This window comes from Garra rufa, chromosome 11, assembly GCF_049309525.1.
Source record: "Garra rufa chromosome 11, GarRuf1.0, whole genome shotgun sequence".
Lineage (NCBI taxonomy): Eukaryota > Metazoa > Chordata > Actinopteri > Cypriniformes > Cyprinidae > Garra > Garra rufa.
Window position 1 is genome coordinate 41,978,999 of NC_133371.1, and position 22,252 is coordinate 42,001,250.

At 26.6% G+C, this 22,252-nt stretch overlaps 1 protein-coding gene across 2 annotated transcripts in view; it reads right to left on the minus strand.

Moving 5' to 3' along the window:
* Positions 1–22,252, minus strand: part of LOC141345229 (F-BAR and double SH3 domains protein 2) — a 140,105-nt gene that overhangs the window by 3,517 nt on the left and 114,336 nt on the right. For both annotated transcript variants that reach the window (XM_073850117.1, XM_073850116.1), the window contains 7 exons: positions 17,063–17,224; positions 11,212–11,346; positions 8,703–8,786; positions 5,530–5,707; positions 2,968–3,188; positions 803–974; positions 625–716 (listed from right to left, as the gene is read on the minus strand). In XM_073850117.1, coding sequence (XP_073706218.1) covers positions 625–716; positions 803–974; positions 2,968–3,188; positions 5,530–5,707; positions 8,703–8,786; positions 11,212–11,346; positions 17,063–17,224 — 1,044 coding nt within the window. The remainder of the gene's footprint in view (positions 1–624; positions 717–802; positions 975–2,967; positions 3,189–5,529; positions 5,708–8,702; positions 8,787–11,211; positions 11,347–17,062; positions 17,225–22,252) is intronic.

The following is a 22,252-nucleotide window of genomic DNA, read 5'->3' on the forward strand; positions in this document are numbered from 1 at the left end:
ATATATATATATATATATACATATATATATATATATATATATATATGTATATATATATATATATATATATATATATATATATATGTATATATATATATATATATATATATATATGTATATATATATATATATATATATATATATATATATATATATATTTTTTTTTTTTAAATATAAGAAACTGCCAAGTATATATAAAAAATTGTTACTTCAAATAAAATCAATTACAAAAAATACATATAAATATTTCAGCGAGTAGCTAGTTTTGTATTTAGTTTTACTTGATTCACTTACTAAAACTGAAATAAAAACAATGTAGGCATATTTTTAATAAATAAATAAATAAACTGACAAAAAATACAAAATAAAATGACTATTGAAAATAATAAAGTAAAAATGTAATAATTTAATTAAAAATCTAATTAAAACATAAAAAAATTAAAAAGTAAAATAAAAAAAAATAAAAAATGTTAGAAAAATAAAAATTCAAAAGTATCTCAGTCATACTAAAATAACACCAGAAATGGCAACATTTTTCACATAAAATGCAGGATGTTCACAAAACAAGTAAAAACAAACACATTTGAGACGATGCATATCTGTAGCACTAAATTGTTAACATACAGGTCTGAGTTTTCCAGGGCCGGATCCGTCCGGAGTGAGTCTCAGCGGCTGAGAGAATCCTGGGCTCTCCGGACTTAAGCTGGAATTGTGATCTAAACCAAAAGAAAAACAGTCTCAAGTTAAATCATTCCCAGACTCAAATTAATCTGGGTCATATTTGCAGTGACTGGTGTCTTACTATGAACGGCAGCTTTCTGTGGGATGGGCAGTTTGTGTTCTCCGTTGACAGACGGTGAGCGGGGCAGCGAGGGAGCGCTGCTGGTCTCTGGGCTGGTGTACGGACTGCAGGGCGGCTGGTCGTACAGCGGCAGAGGAGGAAGTGATGAATGAAGCCTTTGGCACGGGGACACCTGGGAACGACAACGCATGTTAGCTTGCTAAGTCAGCGTATCCTTGCCAAGCCTTGTGAAAACTGTTTGATCCTCTCAATGTCAGATTATGTTAATATACACTAAAGTTCAATTCATAAAAAAATTTTATTCATCAAGGACACATTTAAATGATCAAAAGTGACAGTAAAGACACTTATAATGTTACAAACAAATTAGATTTCAAATAAATGCTGTTTTTTTAGCTTTATATTAATCAAAGAATCATGAGAAATAAAATGTATCATGACTTCAAATGTTTTTAACACTGATGAGCAGCAAATCAGCACATTAGAATGATTTCTGAAGAATCATGTGACTCTGAAGACTGAAGTAATGATGCTGAAAATCCAGCTTTGATCACAGGAATAAATGACATTTTAACACATATTCAAATAGAAATCAGCTATTTTAAATTGTAATAATATCTCACAATGTAACAGTTTTTACTGCATTTTTTAGTAAATAATTGCAGGCCAAAAAAAGTTTAAAACTCCTACTAACCTCAAATGTTTAAGCAGCAGTATACTGTGTTTTATTAAATTATAGAAAACTCTGAATCATATTAAGTTATTTTTTGATAAAGTATGGTCTGTATATGTTACTGACAGATTTCATGGGATTCACACAGATAAAAAATCTCTCTATAAAATGTTTAAAATATATAAAATATTAAAATAACTTTAATAAATTAGTGAGCAACATTTGCAATTGAAGTAATTCAGATAAAAACACTTATCAATATCTGTTTATATATAATTATATATATGATTTTTTTTTATATCATCTATATCCTAATAATTATATCATTTAAATGTATATACTTATTGAAATAGTTCATATTTTAAAATATTTAATAATTATATTTTTTATAGAATTGTGTTATTGTGATATATATTTATAAATTCTCTTTTTAAAATGAAAATATTTATATAATTTATATAAATAATTATATCATTTAAATGTATATATTTAAAAGTTCATAATATTTTTAATATTTAATAATTATATATTTTAAATTATATTATATTAATTCATTATTATTATTATTATTATTTTATTATATTTAATAAAAAAAAACACGGCAGGGTTATTACTAAACTAAACCTAAAACCACTTGAAATAAAATAAATGTTAACTGAAAAAAGTTTTTATTTATTCACAAAAATAACTAAAACTGAAATAAAAATGACAAACTACATTGGCATATTTACAATAAATAAATACAATACAATAATAAAAATCTGTTAAATGAATTAAAAATCTAATAAAATTCATAAAAAATAATCAATAGATATTTATAATGTCATAAAAAATTATATTTCAAATAAATGCTGTTTTCTTTAGCTTTATATTCATCAAAGAATCATGAGAAACAAAACGCATCAGGATTTCCACAAAAATATGAAACAGCACAAATGTTTTCAACACTGATGAACAGCAAATCGGCAAATTAGAATGATTTCTGAAGGATTATGTGACATTATGTGAAGTAATGATGCTGAAAATTCAGCTTTGATTGCAGAATTACATTTTAACACATATTCAAATAGAAATCATTTATTTTAAATTGTAATAATATCTCACAATTTTACCGTTTTTATTGGATTTATAATTAAATAATTGCAGGCCTGGTGAGAATAAAAGTCTTTTTTTCCAAAAACATTTAAAAATCCTTCCAATCTCAAACATTTAAAGACATTAAAGTGTTATATTAAATTATATAAAATTTGTAATCATATTAAAGTATTCAACTGTCAAAGAACACATTTACTATTATTTTAATCAAGTCATGAATCATATGATTAAAGTACAGTTTTATTATGACTGTATTTACATAATTAGCTCCATCAGGATAATGAGGCTTTTGATGTGGCCGGATGATGTTAATTACAGGAAGGAAGCAGCCACGCCTGTAATCAACGTCAAACCCACTCAGAAAAACACAATATGTGTGGACAGAGAGTCTCAATACCTGTGTGTCTGTTCCCCAGTGAGTGTCTCCGTTTTCTGAGGCTGTCAGGTCCTCCACCAGAACGGACGGAAAGACACCCACCCGACCGTTAAACTCGCCCTCCCAGAAGCCGTCGTCCTCCTGGTTGTCCTTGTTGAGGATGCGGATGATGGCTCCCTCAGGGAATGACAGCTCGTCATCCGTCTGACCCTCGTAGTCGTACATGGCCTTGACAAAACTCACTGGGAGAGATAAAGAAGAAAAGAAATGGGTTATTAATAAACTGTACCTCGGTCAGGTTAGACGGCAGACTGAATTTATGCAGGTAAAAACGCGTCTGTGAGGGACAGACTTACAGTCTTTACAATGGCATGTACTGTTGAAGGTCACAACTTGCAAGTTTCAAAACTGTTGTATGGAGTTTTTGTCTGATAAATGTTTGAGGTCTGTAAGATTGAATTAAAATAAGTCTCTTATGCTCACCAGGGCTACATGTATTTGACCAAAAGAGGATAAAAACAGATAAATATTATTAGAATTTAAATTAATTGTTTACTATTTGAATATATTTGAAAATGTAATTTATTCCTGTGATCAAAGCTGAATTTTCAGCATCATTACTCCAGTCTTCAGTGTCACATGATCTTTCAGAAATCATTCTAATTTCTGCTCAAGAAACATTTATTTTTTGATTCTTTGATAAATAGAACCTAACGTTCAAAATGTAAATCTTTTGTAACATTATTAATGCCTGATAAATTGACTGCATCCATGATTAACAAAATTGTTTCTTTCAGAAATGTCCAATGGTTTATTATTTTTCAGACCTGATTTTTTTCCAGGCTGATTGCCTGATACACTACCAAGTAAGATTTTAAAGTTTTTTTTTCAAAGAAGTCTCTTCCTGCATCTATTTGATCCAAAGTACAGCAAAAAATAAATATTTTTATTATTTAAAATATTTGAACATACTTTAAAATGTCATTTATTCCTGTGATTTCAAAGCTGAATTTTCAGCATCATTACTCCAGTCTTCAGTGTCACATGATCCTTCAGAAATCACTCTAATATTCTGATTTGCTGCTCAAAAACATTTATTATTATGTTGAAAACAGCTGAGTAGATTTTTTTCAGGTTTTTTTGATGAATAGAAAGTTCATAAGAACAGGATTTATCTGAAATAGAAATCTTCTGTAACATTATAAATGCTTTATCATCATTTCTGATCAATTTAAAGCATACTTGCTAAATAAAAGTAATAATTTTTTAATATTTTTTTCCCCAAAATGATCCTGACTCCAAGCTTTTGAATGGTGTAGTGTATAATGTTACAAAAAGCATTTTATTTCATATAAATGCTAAACTTTGGATCAAAGAATCCTGAAAAAAATGTACTCAACTGTTTTAAATATTGATAATAATAATAATAAAAGCTCTTGAACAGCGAATCAGCAGATTAGAATGATTTCTGAAGGATCGTGTGGCACTGTAGACTGCAGTAATGATACTGAAAATTCAGCTTTGATCACAGGAATAAATTACATTTTAAAATACATTCAAATAGAAAGCAGGTATTTTAAACAGCAAAAATATTTCAAAATATTACTGCTTTTGCTGTATTTCAGATCAAATAAATGCAGGCTTGGTGAGCAGAAGAGACTTCTTAACTGTCCAAAAAATTTTGACTGGTCATGTACTTCCAAGTTCTCCATGTTTGTGAGAACCCAAACCAGTCACAAACAAAACAAAACAAAACGTAGAACTATGTCCAAAAACAGACACACACACACACACACACACACACACACACACACACACACACACACACACACACACACACACACACACACACACACACACACACACACACACACACACACACACACACACACACACACACACACACACACACACACACACACACACACACACACACACACACACACACACACACACACACACACACACACACACACACACACACACACAAACACACACACACACACACACACACACACACACACACACACACACACACACACACACACACACACACGTTGGGTTTACATGTTTTATGGGGACATTCCATAGGCGTAATGGTTTTTATACTGTACAAACCGTACTTTCTATCGCCCTACACCTAACCTACACCTAAACCTAGCCCTCACAGGAGATTGTGCACACTTTTACTTCCTCAAAAAAACTCATTGTGCATGATTTATAAGCCTGTTTCCTCATGGGGACCTGAGAAATGTCCCCACAAGGTCAAAATCTACTGGTATTCCTATCCTTGTGGGGACATTTGGTCCCCACAACGTGATGAATACCAGGTACACACACACACACACACACACACACACACACACACACACACACACACACACACACACACACACACACACACACACACACACACACACACACACACACACAGTAGTACCATGACACATTTTCATTAATAAAGGTCATTTAAATGCATTGTGACTCATCATCACACACACAAACCATCAGCATTCACCCATCTCTCTCTCTCTCTCTCTCTCTCTCTCTCTCTCTGTGTGTGTGTGTGTGTGAGTGACTCACTGCTGCTGTCTCCGTTGAAGCTGCCTGATGCCAGCTCAGGCTCAGTGGAGTTGCTGGAGGAGTGTGACCGTGCGTCCAAAGCGGCGAGGGACTGGAGCATGCTCAGTACGCTGTTGGATGTGGGGAACTGCAGGTACTTCTCTGGAACGTAGCCCACCTGACCAGTCTTATTCCGCGCCTAAAAGCAACCATTACAACATTTAGTAGCAGTCACCAAATAGTATCTGCAGACTTCAATCAATTTTTTTTCAAAAAAATGTAAATGTATTAAACAGAGCTGAAAGAATCATCAAATTATAGAAAGAATCATCAACTAGGGATGTAATGGTATTATCAGTATCGTGAGATCATCGTGGTCACATAACGATATGAAACGATAGGTCTTTTGGGCAAAGAGTGTAGTTTTTTAAATATATTTAAACTTACTGTTCTAACATAAATGGTCTTTAAAGTTATATGGCTTAATCCCTTCATCAAGTCTGTTTTCACTGTGCGCTTCAAAGCGCAGCACGCACTTCGTTCAGGTGATGAGCTCATGATCCAGTGTTTTTCATGCCTCAAAACGGCTCAGTTCACAGTGAATTAATGCAGTAAACTTGTTTATTGCATGTGCTGTGAGTTTCCAGGCTTCAGTGTCACATGATCCTTCAAAAACCTCATTTTAAATTCTAATTTCTGCTCAAGAAACATTTCTTTTTGGGATTCATTGATGAATAGAACTTAATGTTCAAAATGTAAATCTTTTGTAACATTATAAATGCCTGTACACTGTAAAAAAAAAAAAAAAAAAACATAAAAAAGTAAGTGTTTGTGCTGCCTTAAAATTTTAAGTTTACTCAACTCAAATATCCAAGTTGTCACGTAGTACAACTTAACATTTCACATTGACTAAACATTACATTTGAAGGCAGCTCAAACACTTACTTTAAGTTTTTTTTACAGTGTACTAGTCACTTTTAATAAATGTACTGCATCCATCCTAAACAAAATAGTTTCTTTCAGAAATGTAAAATCATTTATCATTTTTTAGACCTGATTTGTTTTAAGGCTGGTTTCTTGATACACTACCAAGTAAGATTTTTAATGTTTTTTTTTTTTTTTTTTTTCAAATAAGTATCTTATGTGCATCATCTTTTAAATCAAATTCTTACATGTAATTATTCAATTATAATAATAATACAAAATGAAATCAGTATCAACTAAATTAATCTTTGCATTTAGATGTATTTACACAGTTTAATGCAGCTTAGAGAGTCATGAAATGCTTTAAACTGCAGTTACAAACAGTGTTGGGGAAAGTTACTTTTAAAAGTAATGCATTATTGAGTTACTCCCTTAAAAAGTAACTAATTATATTACTTAATTATGGAAAGTAATGCGTAACGTTACTTTTGCGTTACTTTTTAAATCTGGGCAGGGCTTGCTTGTTTGTTTATAATATAAAAATGTCTATTTTTGGCAAATGGAAAAGCCTTTTTACACCAAAAGCCTCAGGCTTAGAGAAAAGTAAATTGACGTCTGTATAGTAGACCGCAGAAGAAAAAATGTCAACTCTTTAGCAATAAAAAAATAAAAAGGAAAACAATGGTTTGATTATCTTAATTATTTTTTGTATGGATGAATTGGATCATTGAAGGCCGGCAGCAAAGCCATCGGTTAATAAAATGGGATGAAATACATAAAGGATATTTGTATTATTTAACATATTTAACTATTGCAGGTTTGCGTTGAATTTCACTGTTTTTATTCATTTTGAGGAATACTGTATCTGTTTTTTTTAGTGAGTGAGATGAATTAATGCATGTTCACATTTATTCTAGAACTAAAGTAACATCTTACTCACAATTTCTCTCAACATGGGGACAGGAGAGCTTTCAATCAATAAATGGGGAAAAAGTAATGGCATTACTTATTTGAAAAAGTAACTCAGATATTTTCTTGTCAATTAAAAAGTAATGCGTTACTTTACTAGTTACTTGGAAAAGGTAAAATTATTACGTAACTTGCGTAACTTGTAATGCGTTATCCCCAACACTGATCAAAACCTTGTCCTAAAACCTTTTTTACTGCATATGAAATGATTTAAATATAGCAATTTCTGCTCCTAAATCTTGAATTATGTGATCATTCTAAAAGCATTTTAACAGACTGAATCATGCAGTGAAAGAACGTACTCTAATGCGTACATGCACTAGTTTAACCTCATTTATAGACTGCATCATGTAATATATACACACACTCGTTAAAGGGATGGTTCGGAGTAGAATTGACTTCATTGCTATGCACTCCGAAGCCCATGTAAATACCCCATCCGAAGTTTTTTTTACCTTAGTAGAACATTTATGGAGATATTAGAGTTTTTCGAATTGCTTGTTACAGCAGTGAATGGTACATGTGATGTTTCTCGTAAATTGCACCACTAAACGTGCAAGTAATCTTACCAAACTTGTACAGTAGTGTAAATAGGTTATGTACTCACAAAACGCTGCATCGGAACATTTGTAAGTCCACCATGAGTGTTTTAAAAACACGTTTTACCCGAGAACTACTAGTCTCAGAAACTACAAGTCGATGTCACTTCCCTGGTTTGAAAAAAGCACGTAAAAGTCCTCCTACAAGTTGACATGCACACAGATGTAGTAGGAGGACTTTTACGTGCTTTTTTCAAACCAGGGAAGTGACATCGACTTGTAGTTTCTGAGACTAGTAGGGATCGGCTAAAACGTGTTTTTAAAACACTCATGGTGGACTTACAAATGTTCCGATGCAGCGTTTTGTGAGTACATAACCTATTTACACTACTGTACAAGTTTGGTAAGATTACTTGCACGTTTAGTGGTGCAATTTACGAGATACATCACATGTACCATTCACTGCTGTAACAAGCAATTCGAAAAACTCTAATATCTCCATAAATGTTCTACTAAGGTAAAAAAAACTTCGGATGGGGTATTTAGATGGGCTTCGGAGTGCATAGCAATGAAGTCAATTCTACTCCGAACCATCCCTTTAAGTGTGTTATGTTTGCATAATGCAAATGTCAAATTGAACAGCATTAAAACAACAATTACGATATTATTGCAGACTTATATTGCACACCCCTAAGTGTAACTAAATGAAGCTTGAGCAGGTTGTGTTGAACTGCTGAAATAAGCAACGTTTGATTGATTTACCTTCACCCAGTCCTCCATGTCTCCATCTTCTATAACCTCCAACATCTCATGCTCATCGATTGTTAGTTCATCGGGCTGAGAGGCCTGAGAGAAAAAGAGAAAGGGAAAAAGACTATTGAGCAATGCAAGGTCAACTGTGCAGGTTAATATTTCTCCAGAAATCAGCTTTTTTTAGACACAACCTTTATAAACAAGAGAATGATGCAGTCAAATGCAAGAGTGTGTATCAACCATTTTAACTGACTCCAACATTGTGTTTTGTTTTTGTAGATAATCATTACAATTTAGTTTGACTGCAGATTGACGGATAAAAATATGAAGCACGCAATGAAAATGACAACCTGTAATAACCAGCTACACTGAGACAATAAATGTGTGGTAAATTGCAGCCAACTATTACAACCAACTACTGACATCATGTTATATTAATGCCTTATAATACAATTAATATTCATAAGCCAAGCTGCTGAGCAAGTAGGAGAAAAGATGTGATCAACAGAGACCTTGGACTAATGTTATTGCTTATTGCTTATCTTAACAAGGTCATGTTTGTGATAACAAAAAAAATCAATATTATAAATCAAGCAAAGCCAGAGTGCCAGATGGTAACTTGTGTAAAGCATTGAAGAGACGCTTTTGAGGTTTATTAAATTATATTTTAGTATTATTTATATAATATGGTATTATAGTTTTTATTAATATTTGAATTCAGTTTTTTTCTTATTTCCATTTTAGTAATTTTTAAAAATGTTTTTGTCTCTTTTTTTTAATAAATTATCTAAATATTTATATTTTTCAGGTTTTTGTTTTAGTACTTTTACTTTAACTTATTTTAACTTCAACCTACTACTTTAGCTTACAACTTTAAATAAATAACTAAAGTGAATGCTTTTACTTTTTCAAAATAGGAGCTATTATTTAAATATTTATAGTTCCTCAATATAATATTGTGGAATTTTTTATTTGTAATAAAATTTAATTAATACATGAACATTTCTATAAACATAAATACATATGTATTATTTTAAAATAAAATTTAATGCATAGTATATTATAAATAATTTTTTTTCTTTGTAATACAGGAAATTATATTAATTAATGATAAATATTATAATTGTTTTTTACTAGTATACATTTTTAAAGTTGACGTTTTTATCTAATAGTTATTATTATTGATCGAATTTATTATAGATAAAAATAAACCCATTTTTAAAACATATTTTTATTTGTAATAAATGTTAAATCAATAACACGTTATAAACATTTTTATAACATAAATATTACTTTAAAAAAATTGTACGCATAATTTATTATAATTAAAAACAAAACTTTTGAAACTTTTTTGTTTTTATTTTTATTTATAATACATGAAATTTTATTAACACTTAATAAATATTTATTATAAATTCATTTTTTTTACGAGTATGTTTTTAAAGTTGAAGTTTTTTATCTAATATTTATATTTTAAATTCACCTTTATTTAAATAAAACTGATTTTTAATAGTTTAAATATTTATAGTTTCTTAATATAATAATGTGTAATTTATTATAAATAAAAATAACAACCCCATTTTTATTTGTAATTTGTAAACATTTTTATAAAAATAATTTTATGCATAATTTATTATAAATAAAAAAACTTTTGAAACTTTTTTGTTTTTATTTTTATTAATTATACAGGAAATTATATTGATGCATGATAAATATTTATTACAAATTTGTTTTTTATACTAGCGTACGTTTTTAAAGTTAAAGTTCTTCGTCTAATATTTAGATTTTATTTAAATTCACCTTTATTTAAATAAACAAAACAGATTTTTCAGTTTAAATATTTATAGTTTCTTAATATAATATTGTGTAATTTATTATAAATAAATAAAAACTTTTGAAACTTTTTTGTTTTTCTTTAAAATACATGAAATTATATTAATACATGATAAATATTTATTATAAATTCATTTTTTATTAGTTTTTTATTTTCTTATCTAATATTCAAATTTTATTTCAGCTTTATTTCAATTAAAATAAAACATTTTTATAGCCATTTTTTAGCCAGTTAAATGTGATTTTAAATAAATAAATAAATGTCCTTTAACATTTTGCATTTATTGATTTAGAAAATGCGTTTATAAAAAAAGTGAGATCAAGACTGTCATTTTTTTAAAATAGAAGCTTGTATGTAAATATTTATAGTGTATCAATTTAACATTGTGTTATATATTTTTTCTAAATAAAAAAAAATTTAAACTCAATTTTTTATTTGTAATAAATGTTGAATAAAATTACATAAATACTACTTAGTAGTATTTTATGCTTAATTTATAATCAATAAAAACTTTATAATTTTTATATTTATTTATAATACATAAAATTATATTAATACATGATAAATATTTATTATAAATTTGTTTTTATGCTAGTACTTGTTTAAAGTTGAAGTTTTTCCATCTAATATTTATATTTTATTTGAACTCATCTTTAATTACATCTTTATTTATGAGTCTTTTACCTTGTATGAGTAGAGCACCTTACAGGTGAGCGGGTAGTTCCTCAGGGTTCCTGAAGGACTCGAGCTGCTGTCGTCGTACGTCTCCATGTTCTCTTCTAATTCTTCTCCTTCCTCTCTGTCCAAATCCACCGTGGTCTACAGAAACACAACAACGAGCATCACCACACTGACAAACTTGGTTGGTTCAGTATCGGTCAACAACCTTTAAAAAGTTTGGCAGAGGCCTTCTTTGTGCGCTGACATCCAACGGCATGGAACTAACCACTCAACGGACCAGAGTTCCATAGATGTAGACTCTACTCAGTTTCCGCCCACTCTGACTGGATAATCTCATTGGTCTAGAGAAGATCAGGTGACCACTTTTCCCAGGAGACGAAACGTGGCAAACGGAAGAATAAAATCCTCAACAAAGGACACAGGCATTGGACACTCATACCTTCACAGGTGTTCAATGACTCCCTCACATAACCGGATTTAACTGCTTATAATAATGGATGTAAACTGATCCTGAGTCAGTCGGTGAAGGTCAAGAGAATCATGAGAGCAGGCGAGGTCACTGTAATCTGAAACCTGTGATGTGGTGGGCGGAGACAATTCGACAGGCCACGCCCACTACAGGCATAAAATGGCTTGTGATAGGTCATAAAGATTAGACTGTGTGTTAGAAAACACTTTGAAGTCAACGTTATCTCAACTTTATAAAGCTTACTGTATCATATTTCACACGCAAATGTCTTAGCATGTAAAAGGCCTTTTAGTACAACTAAAGCTTTATTGGTAACACTTTACAATAAGGTTCATTAGTTAAACATTAGTTACTGTATTAACTAACATGAACTAACCATGAGCAATACATTTGTTACTGTATTTACTAATCTTTATTAACGTTAGTTAACGGAAATACAGTTGTTCATTGTTTGTTCATGTTAGTTCACGCTGCATTAACTAATGTTAACAAAATTTTAATAATGCATTAGTAAATGTTGAAATTAACATTAACAAAGATTAATAAATGCTGTATAAGTGCAGTTCATTATTAGTTCATGTTAACTAATGTGGTTAACTAATGTTAACTAATGAACCTTATTGTAAAGTGTTACCGCTTTATTCATTTATTAATAATATAAATAAATAATTTGAAACATAATACGTGATAAATATGAAAATATAATATAAATGTGTAATTTCTTTATTTAATTTATTTAGTTTGATACATTTTTATTTGAAATATTTATGACAAATAAATATAATTATAAATATTTTTTATAATAAAAATAAAATATTCATACATATAATAATCTTTTAAAAAATATAACAAATTATAAACATAATAAATATATAATAAATATTTATATATTTGAAATGTACAAGTATAATTAAAATAGCAGTAATATGACAAATAAATATAATTATAAATAAATAAATTATACAATAAAAATAAAATATTTATACATTAAATAATCTAAATATAACATTATTATAATATTTTAAAATACAACAAATTATATACTTAATAAATACATAATATAAATGTTTATTTATTATAATAAAGTAGAAATATTAATATTTTTAATATAAATATAACGATACATATGATGATAAATTATAATTAACATATAATAGACGTGCAATTTTTATTTAACAATTTATTTCATAAGTTTATATTTAGAATTTACAAATAATTAAAAAATGTATATCTTAACAAATACACATTATAATTTTAATTATAAATATATATACATTTTAAATATAAGAAATTATAAACATAGTAAACACATTTAAATGTCTGTTTATATTTTTTAAAATATAATAATATAAATATAATAAAATATGATAAAATATCTATCATTTTTAAACAATTCATGATCAATAAAATAAAACTACAATATAAATTTGTAATTTGTAATTTTTATTTATTTCATAAAATTGATATTTGTATATTTATATTTTTAAATATAATTTAATTATTTATAATATAACAAATAGTATAAATATAATAATATTACAATGTATTTTTAATAATTAAATATTTTTTAAAAATTTAAATAATATTAAATTTAAATAATAATCTAAAAATAAAATATTCATACATTTTAAATCTAAATATAACCATATAATAATCTTTTAAAAAATATAACAAATTATAAACGTAATAAATATATAATAAATATTTATATATTTGAAATGTACAAATATAATTAAAATAGCAGTAATATGACAAATAAATATAATTATAAATAAATTATACAATGTATGTTTATAAAATAAAAATAAAATATTTATACATTTTAAATAATCTAAATAACAATATTATTATAATATTTTAAAATACAAATACAAAATACAAAATTATATACTTAATAAATACATAATGTAAATGTTTATTTATTATAAAAAGTAGAAATATTTATATTTTTAATATAAATATAACGATACATATGATGATAAATTATAATTAACATATAATAGACGTGTAATTTTTATTTAACAATTTATTTCATAAGTTTATATTTAGAATTTACAAATAATTAAAAAATTATATCTTAACAAATACACATTATAATTTTAATTATAAATATATACATTTTAAATATCACAAATTATAAAAATAAACACATCATTTAAATGTCTGTTTATATATTTTTTAAATATAATAATATAAATATAATAAAATATGATAAAATATCATAATCAGTTTTAAACAATACATGATCAATAAAATAAAATTACAATATACATTTGTATATTTATATTTTTAAATATAATTTAAATATTTTTAATATAACAAATATGATAAATATAATATTACAATGTATTTTTAATAATTAAATATTTTTTTTTACATTTTGAATAATATATATTTAATATAAATAATAATCTAAATATAACTATAAAATATATATAACTTTTATAAAACACATAAAAATAATTAAAATATAATATAAATGTGTAATTTTTAATTTCTATTTAATAATTTATTGTATACATTTATATTTGGAATTTACAACTATAATAAAATATTTATAATACAAAAAATAAATATTATAAATATTACAATGTATATTTGTAAATACTAAAAAATATTATATTTAGACATTTTAAATAATCTAAATATATTATTATTATTATTATTATTATTTTTTTTTAAATATAACAAATTATAAACAATAAATACACAATACAAACGTGCATTAACTGCTGCTGTCTCTCCTTGTCTTTATCTTTCTTATGTTGTAAATCTGTGTGTCTGTCTGTGTGCTGCAGGGCGCTGTGAGCTGAATATTAAACCACAGAAGGAGGTCAATGTGTCTGCGCTGTGGGCTAAACTCAGCTACATTATTTATATTTCTGCTGTCTTACCTAAAATCACTCAATCTTCACAGTGACCTTGACACAGCGTGCTACACTTGTGCTTTATGCTGTGTTCATGTATTAGCCTCACAGGACTTCATGCTCGTGCTCAACCACATAACTGCGCTATTCTCTTGCTTTGCTCAAGCACTCTTGAGTATATAACATTATACTTAAATTTTACCCTCGATTAGTCAACCTGTAGCATGCTCTTCACTCATGCTCTTCTAGTTTGTAAAATTCAGCAAAATATTAAGAGAGCAAAAAGGCTTTAAAACGTGTGAGAGACTACTAATACTATTTTTTAATTTAGCAGATGCATTAATCCAGAAAAAGTGTTATAGAAAAAAACAATTATTTTGTTAAATAGGAGCTATTATAGTATGTGCCTTTGTTTATGGATGTGGATTAGTTAAGTGCTTGCAGAAGAGGTGCATCTTTATTTGTTTACTATAAATAAATAAATAAAATTAGTTTTTATTAAAAATAATAAAAATATAAAAACATTTCTAAATTAAGATTATGAACATAATAAATACATAATATAAATGTCTATTTATTTATTATACAGTACAAATATTTATAATAATTTTTAAATACATGATAAACATAATTAAAATATAATAAAAAGGTGTATTTTTTATTTAACAATTTATTTATAATATAAATGTTTATTCATTTATTATAAATAAGTACAGATATTTATCATTTGAAATATAATATTATAAATATAATGATAAAATATAATTTTTAAACAATACATGATAAATATAATTAAAATATAATATAAATGTGTCATTTTAATTTTTTATTTAACAATTTATTTTATGCACTTGTATTTTACAACTATAATTAAAATGTTGATAATATAACAAATAAATATTATAAATATAATTATAAATATATAAATATTAAAATGCATTTTTTTGCATTTTAATTATTCTAAATATAACATTAAAAACATTTTTAAATATAAAAAATTATAAACAATACATACATAATATAAATGTCTATTTATTACAAAGAAGTACAAATATAATTAAAATATAATCTAAATATATTATTTTAATTGTTATTTACAAATTATTTTATACATTTATATTTGGAATTGACAAATATAGTTAAAATATTTATAATAAAACAAACAAGTATTATAAATATAATTATAAATATAGAAATATGACAATGTAATTTCTTTAATATGAAAAAAACCCAAAACAAAATATTTATAAATCTTAATCTAAATATAACAATAATATTATTATAAAAATATTTTTAAATAAAAAAATAAATACAAATATTTATCGTTTTTAAATATAATAATATAAATATAACAATAAAATACAATACAATATTTATAATTTTTAAATATAATACATTATAAATATGATTAAATATAATATAAATGTGTAATTCTTTAATTTAAATGTAACAATTTATTTTATACATTTATATTTGAAATTTACAACTATAAATAAAATGTTTATAATACAACAAATAAATATAAATATAATTATAAACAAATATTACAATGTATTTTTTAATATAATAAAAATAATAAAATATTTTTTAAACATAATACATTATAAATATGATTAAATATAATATAAATGTGTAATTCTTTAATTTAAATGTAACAATTTATTTTATACATTTATATTTGAAATTTACAACTATAAATAAAATGTTTATAATACAACAAATAAATATAAATATAATTATAAACAAATATTACAATGTATTTTTTAATATAATAAAAAGAATAAAATAATTTAAAACAATCTACTGTAAATATAATATAAATATTTTATAAGTAAATAATTTCATTTGTTGACTATAATCAATTTTATGCATTTGTAATTTACAACTATAATTAAAATATTTATAATATAACAAATACATATTCTAAATATGATTATAACTATTTAAATGTAATTCTTTTTAATATAATAAAAATAATAAAATATTTATACATTTTAATAATACTAAATATAATATTATTAATATATTAAAAATATATATATGTTTATATATAACAAATTATAAACAATAAATACATAATATAAATGTTTATTTATTGTTAAGAAATACACATATTTATTAAACATAACATGCAAGATATTCCTCCATTTCATTTGTTGACAATAATAAACTCTTTTATGAGAAAAAAGTTTGGAAATAACAATAAAAGTGTGTAAGTTGTCCACCAAAACCATTAAACTGTAAATGATCAAATGTGCTTTACTCTTATAGTGTGTCCTTGGCATAAACAGCATGTGTGCTTAACTGTTTGTTTAGGCTGGTCTGAATACAATGGCGCTGACAGAATCAGGAAGCAGCAGGTCAGAGAGGCTGGCAAGACTCTTATCAAATGCATGAGAACAAAATCCCACCACGGCTGCATAACTTTCCGTCGGAAAGTGATCAATGAAAGTGAGAACATTTGCATGATAGTCTTTGACAGAGGCTTTGATCTTTGATAAAGAGGTGCTTTGCTCACCGACAGAGAGAGATCGTGGGTGGTGAGGGTGGGCAGCGACGCCCAGCGCTCGTTCTCCAGCTCTTCCATCACCTGGTTCATGGCGCTCTTCAACCACGTGTCCACAGAAACACCCACCTGCCGCAGGAGGTCCAGACGCGCTTCTGCTTTCAGCTTTAACGTCTGAAGAACACAAAGATAGAGAATACTGTTCATACATTTACTGTGGGATTCAAGCAGTTGCTGATTAAAAAGAATAAGAAGTTGTCCAGTGTGATTCAGTTCAGTTTGGTGTGGTTTCTTTTAATAAAACTACTAAAAAATCATTTGTGCTAATTGAAAAAGTATTATAAAAGTAGAAAACTATAAACGCTGCCTTTGCAACTAATGGAATAAGTTTAAGTACTATAAATTATATAACAAAAACTGAAATATAGAAATATAAACTGAAATAGTTGAAAATAAATCTATTGAATTTGTTATAATAACACACAAATTACTAAAATAAAATAGATATTTGTTTATTTATTTAAATATTTAAGTAGAAAATTACTAAGTTATTAAACTAAATTAAAAAGAAACATATTGAATATGTTATGATAAATATGTTTACGTTTAAGTAGTAAATTACTAAAATAAAAATAAATTACTACATATAAATGTTTAAATAGAAAATTACTAAATTATTAAATAAAATATTTAAAAACAAACTAATGACAATCAAAACTAAATTAAAATGAAAATTGAAAATACTATGAAACAGCTAATTAAAAATAAATATAGATAGACAGAAATAAGTTTAAGTACTTATAAATAAATAGAAATTAAACCTAAATAGAAATATAAAAAATAATAAAAATACATTAAATTACATAATAAAACGATAAAAACTTAAATATTAAAAATAAAAAACTGATAAAATCACTGAATAAAGATCTGTTCTGTTTACAACTGCTTACTTTTACTCTAGTATTCAAGCAAATTAAATTAAATTATTAAAATAATTTTCTTTAATTGAAAAAGAACCAAAAAGTAAAAATACAATGAAAAATAAAAACTAATAAAAATGACAAAAGTACATCACGAAATGACTTAAACTAATATTAAAAATAAAAAACAATAATAATCATTGGATAAAAATCTGTTCTGTTCCTTACTTACTTTTAGTATACAAACAACTAAAATTAAAATTATTCATTTATTATTCAAACATTTAAAATAAGAAATACAATGAAATATAATGACAACTAAAACTAAAAACACTTATTTAAAATAAAGATAGATTGTTATAAAGACAAACTAAAATTAAAACGGACCAAAAATATTTGACCAAAGCGCATAACAAAATTACTAAAAAAGGAAAAATACATTGAAAACAAAATAAAAAAGCTCATTTATTGTTCTTCTCAAACAACAACTCAACATACACTGTAGTTTTCAAGTTTTCACTGAAATCATGTCTTGGCAATTAACTGAATTAAATAAGTTTAAATGCTAAAATTACTAAAACTAAACTAAACTAAAATATAAAATAAAGCACTAATAAAAAGGCAAAAAACACATCAAATCTTAGAACTAAAATTCACATTTGGAATTCAAAACATCAATAATACCATAATAATACGGTTTCATCTGGCGCACACGCCTGGACCTAAGTTAACTTCCGGTCTGTGTTTGTTTATCTGTCTGGTTCGTGTCGCGGGCTACAAACGCAGCTAATAATGAGTAATGAAGTTGGTCTCAGGTTATTGTGCTGTGGTCATAGACTGTAAAAAAAGACTGCTGTGGTATGTGTTTCCCAAACATTTATTTATTTGTGGCGACCTGCCACGATATAAAAACCGACTGATTTTCCAATAGACTTCGTTGAATAAACGTAATGCACGTTTAAAAATCAAACCGAGGCGTGGGTGTTTTTATATCACTGTATTTCTGAAGAAAGACTGTCTTTAGAAAATGTCATTTTCATTTCATCCTGCATAAGGCAGCGTTTTTAAATTAAGAGCTGCTTTGTCTATAGCCATTACCGGGGAAACCTCGTTTCTCGTGCTTAAAGCACCTCCTGCTGGCAGAGGATGAGTTTGCATTTTTAATAAATCAGTCTAATTTACGCAGCCAACATATTTCGCTTGTTATTAAAAAAATAATCTACTCTAGAAGGACTTAGCTGTTGTTATTGATTCTATTTGGATGTCTACCGGAAGTTAAGTTTGGGCCACTAAAGCGCGCATGCGCAGTAACGTTTGTTTATGTTGTTGCCGTTGAAACCGTCTATAAATATCACTAAAATAGCATTGGTTCAGTCCAGGTTTATCAAACTCACTTTCAAACTGCTGTATGAAAGTAGCATTTGAAAGCAAAAAAAGCTGAATTTTAAAAGACAAGCTGATGTCAGACAGAGGAAAACAAACCATATTAAACTGCTGGGAGTGCGAGTGTCCTGTCACTGAGGCTGGGATAGTTGTGCTCATTAGACAGGTGAGGCGTCTAATCTCAGAGGATCCTACAGCTGTCCATGCGCTTCAGCATTTCTCATTATCAGGCAACCATGCAAATTAACTTTCTGAAGACTCATCAGTTTCAATTTAGACAACAAACAGCTTTCAAAAGCGGTTTCGGTTTAGAAAAACATCACGCACGACTCCCTCGGTCGTTCATTTCTGTGCAATTCTGACGAGACCACAAATTTCAAAGGAAATAATTAAAGCGCAATTATACTTTTAATATTTGTTGAGGAGTAAACACAGATTCCTCTGGCACAGTAACAGCTTAACATTTCCAAACACAACTTTGTATTTCATTTCTCATTCTGTTTGTTGTCTTGTTTCTGGTTGTCCATTAGTTCTTAATGGGGTTATTAAATATTTAATGGTCTGTAAGAACTAATGGACAACTATAATTTGGCTGTCAGCAAAAGGAAAATCAAAGATGGTGTTTTATCAACTACATTTAGTCAATTCAATTCTTTGTTAAATATTATTGTCATGAATTAGTCTCATTTAAAAATGTCAATTCTGTCATCATTTGCTCAGGCTTATATTGTTCCAAACTCATACGACTTTCTAATGAGGAATTTGCACTTATGCATATTCAATTTTGATGGGATTTTATCAGTTACAAGACATGCAAGAACTAATTTGTTTGGTGTTGATGATGACAAACCAGATAAAATGACAGCTTTGAATGCATGCATGCATAAAACTTGAAAGCAATGCTGGAGAGAGGAATTTTCAGGGATAAAAACATTCAAAGTTATTGCATGATTTACAAAGATTTGAAGTACAGCACAGTTTTATGGTTCATTTGTTGTTTGTTATTGCTGTTGGCCTTTGAATTATTAACTTAGACTATTAAAATTACTTTAATTCATTGAAAAATATAAGTATCAGATAAAACTTGATGAAAAATTAAAAATGATGCCATTGCAACTAATTGAAATAAAAATAAAATAAAAATAATATAAATTACAAAAACACAATTGCAACTTAAACCAAAATTAAAAAGAAAACATAAATACAAACTAATAAACTAAATATATAGAAATAAGTTGAAGGACTAAAACTAACAAAAACAATCAAAATTCAAAGTACAACATTTCAACTAAAATGAAAAGTGAAAAATACAAAATAATTTAAAATTAAACAAGATAAGTTAAAATACTAAAATTACTAAAACTGAAATAATTTAAATAGTGATAAAAACAATCAATATTAAAAGTATAAAATTGCAACTTAAACCAAAATTGAAAGGACAATTGAAAAAAATAATAATACTAATTTAAAATAAAATACATAGATATAGGTTTAAGTTGAAATACTAAAACTGAAATAAAAAACAAAATTGCAACTTAAACCAAAATTACAATGAAAAATATAAATCTAATAAAATAAAAATAGATAGAAATGGGTTTAAGTAATAAAATTACTAAAACTAAAAAAATAAAATTAAAAAATAAAATAAAAATGAAAATATATATATATATACAATAAAATAAGTACAAACTTGCAACTTAAACCAAAATTAAAATGAAAACTGAAAAGAATACAAACTAAAAAAAAAGTTTAAGGTCAAGTACTAAAATAGCCAAGTCAAGTAAAGGTCAAGTAAAATTACTAAACCTGAAAAATAAAATAAAAAATAAAATAAAAAACAATAAAACTTAAAAGTACAAATCTGCAACTTAAACCAAAATTAAAATAAAAATTGAAAAATATACAAACTATTATTAATTTAACTAAAAATAGATCAAAATAAGTTGAAGTACTAAAATTATTAAAACTGAAATAAAAAAAGATAACAAAATTAAAATGACAACTGAACAAAATACAAACTATTTTTTTTCCAAATAAAAACACATAAAAATAAGAAAAAAAAATTAAGTTTAAGTTGAAGTAGTGAAAACTGAAATACAAATAAAATAATAAAATTGACAAAATTAAAATAGAAATAAGCTGAAGTTGAAGAACTAAAATTAAATTAAAGCATAAATAAATGAATAACTAACTAACTAACTGAATAAATAAATACAGAAATAAATAAAAATGGCAAAACTGTAATTTACTGTAATATTCAAGCAGTTACCAAAAATAACTAGTTGTCCAGAATAGTTGTTTTTGGTAACTAAAACTATTAAAATTGTTTTCACAAATAGAAATAAAGTTGAAATAAAATAAAATATTAGCTATTGTATTGTATCTCTGAAGATATATAATATTGCACATTTCTCAGTTCATTTATCTCTTAGTCATTATAAAATATCCACAGAATTTACCCTTTAAGGAATAATGAAGTCATATGGTTTTGTAGCCATGTGAGGGTGATTAAACCATGACACAATTGTCATTTTTGGATGAGCTATTCCTTTAATGTATAATATATGACAGAGGTCAAAGGCAGGGCCAGCAGAGGGCGCCTGGACTGCCGGATTCGTGTGGAAAGACACAGCAGGACATCTTAGAGGAGAAGACACATTGATCAGACAAAGAGACTGACAGCCTGTCTCTGAACAGATCGATAGGGAGAGAGAAAATGCATCTCCGTTTGGAAAAGGGAAATGCATTCATTACGGAAAGACAGAGACACATTTGGGACATTATTACAAAGTACTTCTGGCTTGTTTGGTCTCTAATAAAAAACAAATGAAATGCTACTCAAATAAACACACTATACAAAACTATTCTGTGCAAAAGTACAGCTCTACAGCACTGTATT